General features: G+C 53.7%; 1 protein-coding gene across 2 annotated transcripts in view; it reads left to right on the forward strand.

Annotated features, from left to right (window-relative positions):
• Mgat5b (alpha-1,6-mannosylglycoprotein 6-beta-N-acetylglucosaminyltransferase B) overlaps window positions 1-14468 on the forward strand; it is a 63657-nt gene that overhangs the window by 10928 nt on the left and 38261 nt on the right. For both annotated transcript variants that reach the window (XM_028889659.2, XM_037200602.1), the window contains exon 3: window positions 2957-3104. In XM_028889659.2, the coding sequence (XP_028745492.1) occupies window positions 2957-3104 (148 nt within the window). The remainder of the gene's footprint in view (window positions 1-2956; window positions 3105-14468) is intronic.

A 14468-nucleotide genomic window follows, 5' to 3' on the forward strand; every position in this document is an offset into this window, starting at 1 on the left:
GGGCCATCCCAGCTGGGCCTGTTGACTGTTCTCATCCTCATGGAGGGATGAGGAGGGTCATGAGACCCTTCCCTGAGCTCCAGCTGCTCCCTACCATCTGTTGTGTGTAACTCTGCCTTGGGGGGCACTAGAGTAGGTAGGGGGAGGGAAGAGGGGGGCTCCATCTATGCAGCTCCTGGGAAGTCCTCACCCCTGCTGGGTAAAGCTTTCCAGGGGTAACCTATGGGGGAGGAGCACCCACACCCTGTGGGTAACCCCTCACCTGTGCCCTGTGAGGAAGCCCAATAGACTAACCGGCTGTCCCCTGTCCCACGGTGCACTTTGGTGCCATCGTGCCTCAGTTTGTGAGTGGGACCTTAAGGAAAAGGGTAGGTATTGTTTTAGTCTCCCTCTGGGGAGGGATTTTAGCAACAGATGCCTGGCTGCTAGTTCCCAGAGATCCCTGCTGACTCCGGTGGCCTCCCTCTGACTGCAGACAGGCTCTGCTGACAGGTGTGGGGGGGCAGCCAAAAGGGTCTTGTGTCAGTGTGGGGAAGCAGGCCGTGTCTGAGGAAGAGGGCGATGAGTCCTGAACAGTCCTGAGTAGTGACAGGCACTGTTCTCTCCCTCCTCTGCTGGCTCATCTCCATCTAACTGCCTCTCTCCGCTCTCCCTCCTCCGCCCCTTCTTCTCAGTGGCTCCTGCTGCCTGTGCAGGATGCTGGGATGCAGGCAGGCCATGACATCCTTCCCTTGAGTTTAGGGATGTTGAGGCTAAGAGTGGAGGGTTGGCTTCCCCTCGGCCCACAAAGGGGGCAGGTGAAACTCCATGTGTCTCCTCCACAGTACTGCTCGACCCATGGAGGCCGCTCGGGTAGTCTGGTATCGTCTTCCTGAGAAACAGTTGCCCTTGGGTCCCCTGCTGTTTGTGTTCTCGTACACACAGGCCAGACTTGCAGCTGTCAGCACCTGGTGCAGATGGAGAGTGCCGGAATACGACGGCACCCAGTAACTGCTTAATGCCGCAGCTCCTGCTTGGAAGGCGGGGTGACTCAGGACTGCTCCACACCTCTCTGGCTTCCCAGCAGGGCCAGGCTGTGGTTGCTCAGCCTAGCAGTGGGTTCCTTTCCTTCCCACCTCTTCCTCACTTCCATACTGGACTCTCCTTCTCCTCTCAAATAAGTTACCCTAACCTTCATCTGAGAGCCTGCTTTTGGGGAGCCCAACAGTTGACACCCTTTGCCCAAGTAGCCTGGAAGCATGTGGTTACTGTCTTAATGGGCTCTACTCATCCGTTGAGAACTTAACCCCGGAACTTTGGAGGGGGTTGAATGGGTCACTTGAAAGCCCAGAGCTAAGTGCCTTGTGGCCTGTGTGGCGTCTAGAATGTGCAGAGACACAGAATTACAAAGACAAGTGTTAATCCCAAAGATGGTGTTGTATTTTAAAAACAATAGGAGGAGTCACACCATACAACAGGGCCCACATGGGAGGTTTATTGAGGGGGGGAGAGAAGGGGCAGAGAAGGGGCAGAGATTGGTTCTCTGGAGACGAGATCAAAGGAAGAGAGAGAGAGATTGGAGGTGGGCAAGACCGCCTTTTATATGGAAAGAGAGAATGAGCCCAGGGGGTGCTCTTAGTGGCTACAGCGGAAGTATGTCCTGTCAGGACCCTAAGGGCAGGCCAGTCCAGATGCCTGAACGCTGACAAACAGGAGGAGAAAGACCACAGACCCAAGCCATCACTGCCAAACTAACTAAAGCAAGCTTTTTTATTTGTGTGCACGGGGCTGCCTCCCCCTACAGTGGGGTTCGAGAGGAAGACAAGGTTTTTATAGCTCAGGGGTAAGGGGTTTCCAAATGGGGGATTTGGTGGGCAAAACAGACAGGTTCACAGGAGCAGAACATGTCATAACCTCCTGAAACAAAGACATGGTTTCAAGGTGGGCGTGACAGGGTCGTCATAACAGCAGGCAGTCATAACAGCAGGTGGTCATAACAAGGTAGTCATAGTGGTCAAAATATCATTTTGAAACAAAGGTAGAGTTACAAGATGGTTATTATACTTTTTGAAACAAAGACATGGTTGCAGTTTCCTGGAACAGGCAGCACAGACCTCTTTGTAGTTAAGGTTACAGGCGGGACGTAGCCTGCTCTTTGAGAAACAGATTTAATCATCAACAGGAATGAACCTGGTAGTATAAGATGGCTTTTAAGCCTAAGGTGGAGACAGGCTGGTTCATCACTAGGCAAGGACAGTCTCCCATGGGGCATGCACAGCTGCCTTTGGAAGGATCGGAAAGGAGACGCCGGGGAACCTGGGGAGTTGTGGGGATCTTAGGGTACCTCACTTTTACTTGGCTTATCCTTCATAAGGTCTCCCTGGCAAGGGGTGAGAGCCTCACCTGGAGGATCTTGAGGCTCAGGACAAGAGCACTGTCATTTTCTAGAGAGGTTCCAGGGAGTTGGCTGGGAAGGGGAAAGCCAGGCTTCAGGCCGGGCGTGGGTGGGACAAGGAACAGCGCACTGGACCCCAGAGCACAGGAAGATCCAGGATCAGCATCATACAGGAAATGAGCACAGAGAAGGTCCCAGAACCCCAGGCCCAGAACTTCAATCCGTGGACAATGCTATGCTTACAGAGACCTGACTGGGGAGTCCCGGCTCATGCAAGGCACCAGGGTTCCAGGCCTCCCCTTCTACTGGGGCCTTCCTGGCACTCACAGACCCTAGATCCCCAGAGGCTACACCCAGAGTTTCATCATACAGTCCACAAACCAGAAACCTGAGAGATAGCAGAAGTCCCTCAGGTTACCCAGCGGGGAGGGGGCAGGCGAGCCCAGCAGATTGATCGCTTCCCCAAACAAGGAAAAGGGGTCCCTGCAGGGTGAGTGGGTAGGAGGCACACTTACTGACCCCTCCCGTGAGGTGGGGCTGGGAGTGTGACTGCCCCTGACCATGCCCGCACTCTGTCCACAGTGCCCGGTGGCTCTGACTCCCGCGGCGCCCTCCGCAAGATGAGCGACCTGCTGGAGCTGATGGTGAAGCGCATGGACATGCTGGCCAGGCTGGAGAACGGCAGCGAGCTGCACCACCCTGCCAGCGTCGCACACTTAGCTGCAGACAGGTGAGGAGAGGTGGGGCAGGGCACAGAGCTGGGGGGGTCCCGGGGTCCAGCATCGCCCCCAATGTACCTTGAGAGCTCAGCCCAGGTCCTCTTTCTGGTAAACTAGAAAAACTTTAAGATTGCAAAAACCAGATGGCTCGGCATGTAAACACCCTTGCTGCTCATCATGAGGACCTGAGTCCAAATCCCCAGCACGCATGTGAAACCCGGGTATAGCCTTGCTGCTGTGGGAGGTCAGGAAGACCCCCGGGCTCCAGCCTAGCTCCAGGTGGAGTGAGAGGCCCTGTCTCCAGGGAATTAGGTGGAGAGTGACAGAGCAGAGCACAGGCTTCTGGCTCTGTGTGTACATACGGCATACTGGCATGTGTGCCCCCCCCCCCACACATACACACACAGAAAATGAAAAAACACATCCGGAATGCAGGCTTTCCCCCCCAGACTCGACGACCATTAACAATTTCTCACATCTGTAGACGTCTTTTGTCCTCATTAAATGAAATACCACAGGTGAGCACTGAAGAGCCCTACTGCTTCTCCCTAGAGACAAGCAGTTCACACTCAGCGCTAAGTCTTCCCCATTCTATCTTTTACACACACTTATCATACTCATTACAAATGCAGTGTGTGTGTGTGTGTGTGTGTGTGTGTGTGTGTGTGTGTGTGTGTGTGTGTGTTGATGTCTGGCCCAGGATGGCCTTGAACCTACGTGGGGAGTTGTTGGTGGGCAGCATACTTCTTTGGATTGGTGTGGGGTTCCCTGCCATTGGGTTTGCCTGTTCTAGATTGGTGGTCATGGGCCACCCCCAGAGTGGCCTGGCCAGTTGAGCAAATGCCCTGAGCACCAAGATGGATGCCATCAGCCACATGATAAGGTGACATTTAACTATCCAATACTGATATCTGGTGTCCTCATGGAGTCGCCTCTAGCGCCATCACACATCGACCCAACAAGCACTGTACAGGGTGTATTAATCTCTGCAGAGGGGGAAACTGAGGCACAGATGTTCAGAAGCAGCCAAAGTTGTACAACTAGGAGGCACTGGGCCTGGCTTCACGCTCACCTTCAGCACCACGATGCCCCTGTCTGCCTTTCATTCCTTATGCGGTCGGCCTTGTGTGGCTCCTGTTTGCCTTGTTGGGGGCACTGGGATTGAGCATTTTATCGTGGATTGTGTGCGTGTGCACGAATGCATGCCATGGCACACCTGTGGACGTCAGAGGACAACTCTTGAGAGTCAGTTCTCTCCTTCCGCCAACTCTGGTGGTCATCAGGCTTGGCAGCAAGTGGCTTTACCCACTGGGCCACCTTCCCCCTTTTGTGGGACTTTTCATATTTGTGAATTTACAAATCAGGAAGGAAAACCCTCTGTTAGTTTTGTGCTCTGTTTTGAGAGTTTTCTTTTCTCTTTCTTTCTTTCTTTCTTTCTTTCTTTCTTTCTTTCTTTCTTTCTTTCTTTCTTTCTTTCTTTCTTTCTTTCTTCCTTTCTTTCTTTCTTTCTTTTTAGACATGGTCTCACGTAGCCCAGGCAAACTTAAAACTCACTATGTAAGTAAGGATGACCCTGAACTTCTACAATCCATCTGCCTCTACCTCCTAGGGATTACAGACATGCACCACCACACCTGGTTTATCTGGTGCTGGGGGTGGAACCCAGGGCTTTGTGCATATACCTGCTGAGCCATGCCCCCCCCTTCAGAAAATGTTTATACCGACGTTACAGTGCTGGGGTCAGGGCTTCAGGCAGGCATCCTGTGCGGTGCCTGGACAGAGCTGACCCCAGGGGAAGCTCTTCCCTCTTCCCCCACTGCAGAGAGCTCTGCCTCCCTGGTACTGGTTCTCTACTCAGAGCCGATGCCACTTAGCATTGAGCATCAAACAGAATAGAGGAGAGAGCTGGGTCTCGGGACCACCAAGAGTCAAATGAAGAGCTTCGTAAAGGCCCGTGTGGGGAGCACGCGGGATCACGTGAGACACTGGCAGAGGCTCCAGAGGGTTGGCGGGTGGCGGGTGGGTAGGTAAGAGGGGTGCTGTTCACACAGGTGCTGAGGGAGGCAGCCACGTGGAGCCAGGAGGAGCCAGTGGAGGTAGTGAGAGCAGGAAGTGCAAAGGCCCTGGGGCTGGTGTGTTGAACAAGCGAGCGTGTGGAGGCTGATATGGAGAGACGTGTGAGTGAGCGGGAGGTCATGTGGGGCTGTGCCAGCCATAGGACGCGGTTCTGAGAGGCATGGGTAGCAGTTCGTTTATGGATTTTGCTTGTGTGTGTGAGATGTGCATGCATGTGTGTGTGTTTGCACGTGTATGGGTGCACACGTGTGTGTACAGGTGCATGAGTGTGTGAGCGCACGTGGAGGCCCGAGTGTGCCTCTTTTTATCTGCTTTATTACCAGTTTTCCTAGTCTACCTAGCCAACTTGCCTCGGGGACCCTTTCTGCCTCCCGTGGGCTGGGATTACAGGTGGTTGCCACACCTGCATGTGTGTGTACAGGTGCCATGGCGTGCATGTCCAGGTCAAAGGACAACTTGAGGGAGTCAGTCCCTTCCTCCCACCAGGTCCGACTCAGGATCTCAGCCTGTCAGGACTGGGGGAGGAGCCTTTGCCTGCTGGGCCATCTCTCCAGCCTGGGTTTTCAAATTTCAGTTTAATCTTGTGTGTGTGTGTGTGTGTGTGTGTGTGTGTGTGTGTGTGTGTGTGTGTGTGTGTTCTGAGATGCAGGGTTGGATGGATTTATTTAAAAATATATCTCTGACTACTGTGTAAAAAATGGATTATTCACTGGCAAGAGCAGAAGCAGAGAGGCTGCTGGGAAAGAGAAGGCGAGGCAGCTAAGGTGTCCCGCTTCCTTGGGTCAACATGAGACTGTTTTCTGTGTGAAGTGCCATCACCCTTTACATCCCCGCAGGCCTAGTGCTTGTCCTTGCCTGTGGCCCAGCTCCACCTTCCGTCCAGGCCCAAGAACAACCTGAGGCCACCGGCGCTTTTCAGGGGACGGAGCCCCGCATGGCCCTGCTCAATGAACTGCACTGTCAAGTGTCCAGGGACCCGGCTTGGTGGAAGACTGCACGTTCACTGACTCTGGCTTCTCCCAGGGTGCCCCTCCCTCCACTCCTTGCCCTTCATCTGCTCCCAGAGAAGGAGGAGCCCTGCCGGTGGGGGAGCCACCTCTGAGCTCTATCTCGGGGAAATAGCAGCCATCCATCATGACCAGCGGAGCCGTTCAAACTCCACAGGCAGAGCTATAAATTGCAGGGACACTGTGGCTTTGGGACACAGGGAGAGAGGCGGGAGTGTGCCAGGGCTCACGGGGGTCTGTGCGCTCACACACACCAGCCCCATCCCACCCCAGCCACCTTGGGGTTAACCATGATTAACCAGCCAGAGCCGCAGGGTGCCGCGGAAGGCCTCCCACCTCTGCTTGCCACCTGCCCCTGGATCCCCACTTCAGAAGGATCTGGGGCTTGTCCTCCTCTTGTCCTTCTGGAAGCTTCTGAGCTGCCTTGCTTTCCACTGTGGCGGGTGTGTCCTTGGGGAAAGCAAATTTGCTATTTTAGCCTAGGAAAACATAATTAGGAAGGCAGCTTTGAGGCAAACACCACTGTATTATGCATCCTACAGCCAAATAGCTATGATCTTTGAATTTCCCATCAGGCTTCTTTGCGGCGGTGACAGCTCTGTAGTTGGCGGCTGGCCGCATTCAAGTACATCTGTCTGTTGACTGTTCCTGGGTCTGCAGAGTCTGGGTGGGGGACACCAGAGGCAGTGAGGGACTGGCCGGGGAATAATTACAGACAGATCATCTCAGCGGCCACACCCCCTCTGCCAGGCCTGGCCCGCGGGCTGTGGGGTGCAGCACCTGAGCCCGAAACAGCTGCTCACCTGAGAAGACCCCTTGGGAAGGGGCTAAGTGCTTGGCACTTGGAAAGGACGGTTTTAAGTAAGGGTTATAGGTTTGTGCCACCATGCCCAGCCCTAGAAGCGGGGATCTGAGTCCTAAGTGAGAAAGCAGGTTCTGGGTGTATAAATAGAACCGTGTGGAGAATCCGTGTGGAGAATTCAGCGTAAAGTGTAGGAAGAAGATACATCAACATTTTTTTTTTTTCAGTTTTTTTTTTAGTTTTTTGAGACAAGGTTTCCCTGTGAATTTCTGGCTGGTCTCATACTCAGAGATCTGCCTGTCTCTGCCTCCTGACTGAACGCTGGGATTAAAGGCGTGTGCTACCACCACCATCTGGCTTACACCAGCATTCTTGTTTGGGGGAAATGAAGCTTTTTTTTTTTCAGCTCTGTGTGGGTGTCTCTGTGGGGTTGTGGTTCAGAGACTGCAGCCGCAGGGAGATCCGCCTCCTGGGATCTGTGGGTGAGTGCAAGGTGGGGCACGCTTCTCTCTTGGGATGACATCAATCTCAACTTTACAAGACAGGCCCATTTTTCTCAAGTCCTGGGCTGGGCGCAGCTCTGAGTTTGACACAAGGCTGGCTGACAGGAAGACATTTTGGTAAATTACCCAAAGCTGGTCTCCCTTAGGGCCGGAGAGGCCAGGCTGTCAGGGAGGGACTATGGGAGAGTGGCGATGTCAGTGGCCAGCTAGACCACCTGAGGGACAGGCCTCAGTGGGTCAGGGTGAGGAGAGGCAAGTTCAAAATAATCTGCAAGGAGCCCAAGTCAGGGGAGGGCCTGGGTGAGAGCAGGCACAATAACCAAGGCCCTGGGGCCAGTGGGCAGCAGAGGAGGGGGGTTGGGCCAGGAGACCCAGCTGGCCTTGGTCCTCCTTGCTGTGTCTTCTAGGCTGTGTTCAGGCAGTGCCTCAGGCCTCTCAGGAAGTCTGCAGAGCAGAATGGACCTGATGGTGGCCAATGAGAGACAGACAGACAGACAGACAGACAGACACACACACACACACACACTGGCCCTCAGCTTGCTGTCTCCCTTTTATTGAGTGAGGACCGCAGCCCATGCGATGGTGCCCCCTACATTAGGGTGGGTCTTCCACCTCAGTCAACCCTATCTCAAGCTCCCTCGGTGACACGCCCAGAAGTTTGTCTCCTAGGCGACTCTAGAGCTCATTTTAGGCATCGGTGTGAACTGTCCTTTCTCTTCCCACTGAGAAAGGGGCACGTCACTCTCATAGCATCTGTTTGCCACCTCCAGACCCCTCTTGTCAGGGGATGAGGCTGGGGTGAGTGGACACAGAGGAGGACAGGAGGAAAGGCCACACTACACAGGTGTCCCACATCCTGTAGAGCATGTGAGATGCGGGAGGCACAGAGCACGTTTCCCATGGGGTGTGTTTGTATGTGTGTATGTTGCTGTATAGTTTTGCAGGCCCCGGGGTCTGTGGTTTCTGTGTTTTAGAAGCACTTTGTTTCATAATACAATCATTTCCCGTGAGCTTGCTGGCCAGCTGCAGGGGAATCAATGCTTCTGTTAATTGAATGTAACCCTCGTAAATCACAGAGGAACTCAGAATTAAACCTCCTTCTCCTGGCAGCTTAAAGTGCCACTTCTGGGGCGAGGGGATTGGCCTGGAATTGGTGGTGAGCTCGAGGGGCTGAACCTTTGGGGGCCTTGTTGGGGACAGGCCTGGAAGGCGTTGAGGACTAGAGTAGTGGTCTGGTAGGAAGTAGATGTCAGAATTTCCTGCTGTCATGCCCTTGGGTCTGGAGTTGTACAGAATAGTATGCTCTGGGCTGGGGTGTTCCTCAGAGCACCTAGAGGTGACAGGTCTGTGATTTTGCCTACCTGTTGGGGTGCCCTAGAACAGAGTTTTGGTGATCAGGGAGGCTGGTGTCTGAGGCCTAGCTCAGCTTTCTCTGCTTCCTGAATGAGGACTGTTTGGTGTGGGGACCAGCATGTAGGAGCTGAGGAAGGGGTGGCAGGCTTAAATCTCCACGACATTTGGCAGATATAGAGGGCCGCAGCCAGTGCAGGTCCAGGGAGCCATCCTCCTGACTCCCCGTCCCTAGCCTGCTCTGTAAATCCAACATATAGGAAAGTCCCTATATCAGCTATGGGCCATTCCCTAGGGGGTCCTGTCATAGGATTTTGGGCTCTGAGCAGCCTCTTGAGGTCACGGTGCCCACGAGGGGACTCTGTATGGGAATTTATCAGTATGGGAATCTGTGGTCCCCTCTCTCCATCCCCACTCAGAGCTGTTGTCTCAGGTCACACCACCAGGCACTGTCACTAGAAGAAAGGTCTGGGGGTGTCTGACCTTTTCCAGGCAGGACCACTTGCAAGGTGGCCCTGGGTCCCAGTAGCATGTGGCAGACACAGAAGATTTTAAAACTAATAAAAGTGAGGGGTAGTGATTAAGTGGCTGTGGGCAAGGTCGCCCCTCTCGTAACTCCAGTGAACGTCCATCTTCACCCAACAATGAAGATGCCCAGGCTACAGATGAGGAGCTGGGCTCAGACAGAGCGAGGGCTGCTCCTGATCACGGAGTGAGGGCTGCTCCTGATCGCAGAGCGAGGGCTGCTCCTGATCACGGAGTGAGGGCTGCTCCTGACCGCAGAGCTGAAGGGCAGAACCAGGCCTGCTTTGCCTGCACAGGAGAGCCGGAGGAGCTAACGGCCACAGTTGTTGGGGGTGGATGTGAAGAAGGGCCGTGATTCTAGGCCAGACTGAATGGGTCCTAAGAAAGGCACCTGGGCAGTGGAACCCCACCAGGGTGACTTTGGGGGTCTCCGGCCCTCCCTGGCCCTGCCCATGCTGCTCCGCTGGAATCCACCTGTCCAGGTTGGCAAGGGTTCACACTGCTCTCTTTCCATCTAAACACCAAAAGAGGGAACGAGAAGTGGCATGGTTGTTGCCAAGGAGACTCTTTAGAACAGTTGTGGCTTTTGCCACCTGCACTGGGGGTGGTCGTACCTCAAGAGCTTCAGTCTGTAGCAGTCTGATCAGATCATTTCTTCAGCCCTGGCCTTGCTGAGTGTGGGCCCTCCTGGGTGACATGGCACATTCCAGCCTGTCACAAATCTTCTTTGTGGCACCTCCTTCTTGGGGGGGATGAGAAGTCTCTTTCTCTCTCTCTTTCTCATTTACTCCAGGCCTTCAGCTGTCTATGTAGCTGAGGGTGACTTTGAACTTCTGATCTCCTGCCTCCACCTCCCAAGCGTTAGAGTTACAGGCCTGTCCCTGTGCCCAGTTTATGTGGTACTGGGGGTCAAACCCCAGGCCTGTGTAAACGAGGCGAACACTCTACTGACTGCGCCTCAGCCCCCTTTTTCTTTCCCACCTGGGTGGTTCCCATCACAGCTCTAGTCTCTGTGGCCTGAGACTCTGCTTTTACTGCTATTGTGGAAAAGTGTCTCAGCGTGAGAAGGCTGATTGTGTATTATTTGAAAATAGAAAGTGCTGTGCGAATGTTAAGTCCAGTTTAATAATAGTGACGCCAAGTGATTTTGTTTTGAATGACTTGAACTTGTTAAGTCCAACAGATGCCACAGCACTATTTAAAGCCCATGCTGGCGATATGTTTTATGCAAAAACGGCTTGTTGTAGGAGAATTGCTGAATCCTCCAAAAAGTTCAGTGTTTCTCAGCTGAGCCTTCCTCTTAGGGGTAGGGTGTCTGCTTCAGCCGGGAGAAAGAGCATGCCAACAGGGCTGGGGAGGTAGCACAGAGGTGAGCGCTTGCCTAGCATGTGCAGAGCCACAGGTTCAGTCCTTAGTAAGCACCCACCCTGTATACCGAGGTGTCGCCATCTGCCTCAGCTTGAATCCTCGCTGTGACTCTGCTTCTGGGAGAGGTTCTGTAACACCCCCACCCCCACCCCCCGAGGTCACACTGCTGCAGTGGAAAGTCAGGCTCGCTGTCTAGACTGTGCCTCTCAGCCTCACTGTTCCCAAAATCTAAATAATGTGTCCCGTCACCGGCTAAACTGGAAGGTCAGCTGGTCCCTCTGTCCCCCAAAGAGCACCACAGTGTAGGATGATGCTTGAGTTCAGTCAGGGAAATCAGCTGGAGAAGAACTTCCTACCCAATGGAACCCGACACGCCGAAGTTCTTTGTTCTTTGTTCATCAGGTAACTGGATGAGGTGACTGCAAGCCATATGGCAGAAGATAACTGACATCTCATTTATTTTCTCCCAGTTCTGGGGGCTGACGTCTGAGGCTGGGTGCCCTCCCTGGGCTCTGGGTAGGTCCTAGCTTAAGCCTGCATCACTTTAGAAGCCACCTGTCCCTCGGCCTTTGCTGGGAGACACTCAGAAACACTCATTTAACCCAGATTAGCACCCACAGACCAAATAAGTCCGTCCAAGTCCAGCGTGGGGCTGTGTATAGGAGGAACAGGGGTGTCTCCGGCAGCTGCATCATTGAAAAGGCCGTGTCAGCATGAGTGACAGCTCACTAAACTATATCCCTGGAGTCCCCACCCCAGTCAACTTTCCCCTCCTCTCCCCTCCTCACCCCCAAGACCATGGTCAGGAGCAATGGCTAGAGGCTCAGGTGAGGGTCTGATGACGTTGCTCTCACAAGGAAATGCTAAAAGGATGGCTGTGTGAGGGTCTTGCTGGCCACAAGGGCTCTTATTTCAGGATGACATCATTCCACTGTACCTCGGCTGTCCTCACGTGCTTCTCCCCACCTCCCTAGGTTGTCACAGGGCCTCCTGACAAGGACCCCAGTTACTGGATTCAGTGTTACCCCTAATCAGCATGACCTCATCTTCCCAATCGCAAAGACCCTATTCCCAAGTGGGGCACATTCCAAGGTTGTAGGAGGATGTGAGTTTGGGGAGATGCTACTCAGTCTTCAGTGAGGGGTCCCTGGGCACACACCCATGCTGGCAGGGTTGGGCTCTGTATATGAAAGCCATCTTGCCATGAGGACTCAGGACTCTGCTGGGGATCCCAAGCAGGCCCTGTAGCATGGGAAATGATGGGGTTCTATGGGGGCAGATGGAGAGATGCCTACAGGAAGGTGGCTCTGTGGTGGTGAGGTGGGGTCGGTTTCACACCTGCCGGAATGCCTGACTGGTCCCTGTGTGAGCTGCTTGGCCCTTTCCAATCCTGTGACCCCCCAAACCTGACAGGAGTCCTGAGCATAGACTCACCAGCCCTGTGGATCAGCAGCCTGACCTGGCAGCCATGGAGACACCACAGCCTTGTGTGCTGGGGCATTTCTTCCAGTCACTTCAGCCCCAGGTTAAATCCCCAGCACCATATAAAGCAGGTGTGGTGTACATGCCTGCCATCCCGGCATCTGGGGAAGCAAAGCAGCAGTCGTCCACAGAGGTACTGTCCTGTCCCTTGCTGGTGGAGAGGACAGGCCCAGTCTGTCTTTGGAACTTCCCTAGTGTTCTGTCATTCTCTGCTCCTTCTCAGGTGGAGGAAAGAAAGGAAGCTGGTCAGACGTGTCAGTTTGCTACGTGGCTCCGCTATTGTGCCTCCTCTGGTAGGCAGGTCACCCAGCCTGTGAGAGGTGAGGTTTGCGTGCTCAGGCGGAGCCTAGGTTGGAAAGACCCCTGGTACACTTTCCATGCTGGGTATCTGTGCAGACCAAGTACCTGAAGAGGAATAAACAGAGCGTAAGCAGCAGTGTGTGTATGTGTGTGTGTGAGTGTGTGTGTGTATGTGTGTGTGTGTGTGTGTGTGTGTGTGTGTGCAAAATCGTCATGCCAGAAGGCAAGGTGAGAATCAGAGCAAGGGATGTGAAGATATTGAAAACAAGGGCTTCCTGGAGAAGGCCCCAGGGCTGAGCCTGACGGAAGGTGCGGCCAGCAGAGTGGGATCCATCTCAATAGCAGCCGCTTGTGCAATGAGATAAACACCGGGTATAACAACTAATACGATTCCCAGCGCACTGGCCAGTCATCGACGAGGAAATAAATTCTCCGGGAATCAAAGCGGCCCCATACTGATGGAGAGTAATAGAAGGCTTAACATCTGCGGCCCAAACTCTTTCAAGATCCAGGGAAGTGGGCTGGGGGTGTAGCTCAGTCGCTGGGATGGCTGCCTAGCCCCGAGTTCCATCCCCAGCGCCCCATGGACCTGACATGGTGGTGGACGTCTGTAATCCCAGCATTTGGGAGGGGAAGGCAGGAGGATCAGACATGCAAGGTTATCCACTGCACAGTAAGTTTGAGACTAACCTGGGCTACATGAGACTGTCTCAGAATCATAGAAGGGAGTTGGGGGAAGGAGACTGAAGAGACAGCGCCATGGTTAGGAGCTCTTGCCGCTCAGTCATGAGGACTAGAGTTCAGACCTTTGCACCCAGGCTGGGCTGCTCACAAATATCGGTAACTCCAGTTCCTAGGATCCAATGCCCCTGGTCTCTGCACACATGTGCATACACTCACACAGACATATACACACATAAAAAATAAATCTTAACTGGGCGGCGCACGCCTTTAATCCCAGCACTCGGGAGGCAGAGGCAGGTGGATCTCTGTGAGTTTGAGGCCAGCCTGGGCTACAGAGTGAGTTCCAGGAAAGGCTCCAAAGCTACACAGAGAAACCCTGTCTCAAAAAACAAACAAAACAAAACAAAACAAAATCTTAGTTTGTCTTACTGATTTGAGACATGATCCTACTCTGTAGCCCTGACTAACCTGGAACTCACTGTGGTAGACTAGGCTGATATTGGATTCACAGTGATCTGCCTCTCTGCCTTCTGAGTGTTAGGATTAAAGGCATGTGCCACCACACCAGCAAATAATATAAATCTTAAAACATGCATAAGGAGGGTGGGTCTGGGTCTGGAGAGATGGCTCAGCAGTTAAGAGCACTTGCTGTTCTTGTTCCTATGTCAAAAGCTTTGTGACTTGCCTATCATCCCAGCCCTGGGAAGGCGGAGACAAGAGGATCCCTAGACCTTGCTTCCCAGCCCAGCTAGCCAATCAGGAAGCTGTAGTGAGCAACACTTCCTCAAACTATAAGATGGAAAGCAGTAGAGGATGACACCAATCAACTATGCCCTGCGGCCCCACCCCCATCAAGAATATGTCCTCAGGAAACCAGTGTTAGTGCACTGGAGGGTCCCCAGGTTGCTGGGAGTGGAATGTGTCTTGGCAGGATGCAGGGCGAACAGACTTTGGTGAGCTGGCTGTGCCCAGGAAAAGGCCTCTGCCATCCAGGGGTTCCTGCGCTCATCCATTCAGGGCCTTGGCAGAAGGAATCTTGGAATGGAAGTCTCTTTTCTTCAGTCCCAGATGCAGTGTCTTACATAACTCAGCACACGGTAAACACACCTGGCCTCTGCAGAAGTGGGCTTTCCTGCTGTGTGCAAGGTGTGAGCTGATGGAGGTGCACAGCTCAGCTCCCCACCAGCTGGTTTCCACTGTGGCCTCTGCTGATTGTCCTAGGCCATGGGAAGGCCACAGGGCTGTTCATGGGCTCACCTCTGGCTCTCCCCTCCCCTC

This window comes from Peromyscus leucopus, chromosome 8b, assembly GCF_004664715.2.
Source record: "Peromyscus leucopus breed LL Stock chromosome 8b, UCI_PerLeu_2.1, whole genome shotgun sequence".
Lineage (NCBI taxonomy): Eukaryota > Metazoa > Chordata > Mammalia > Rodentia > Cricetidae > Peromyscus > Peromyscus leucopus.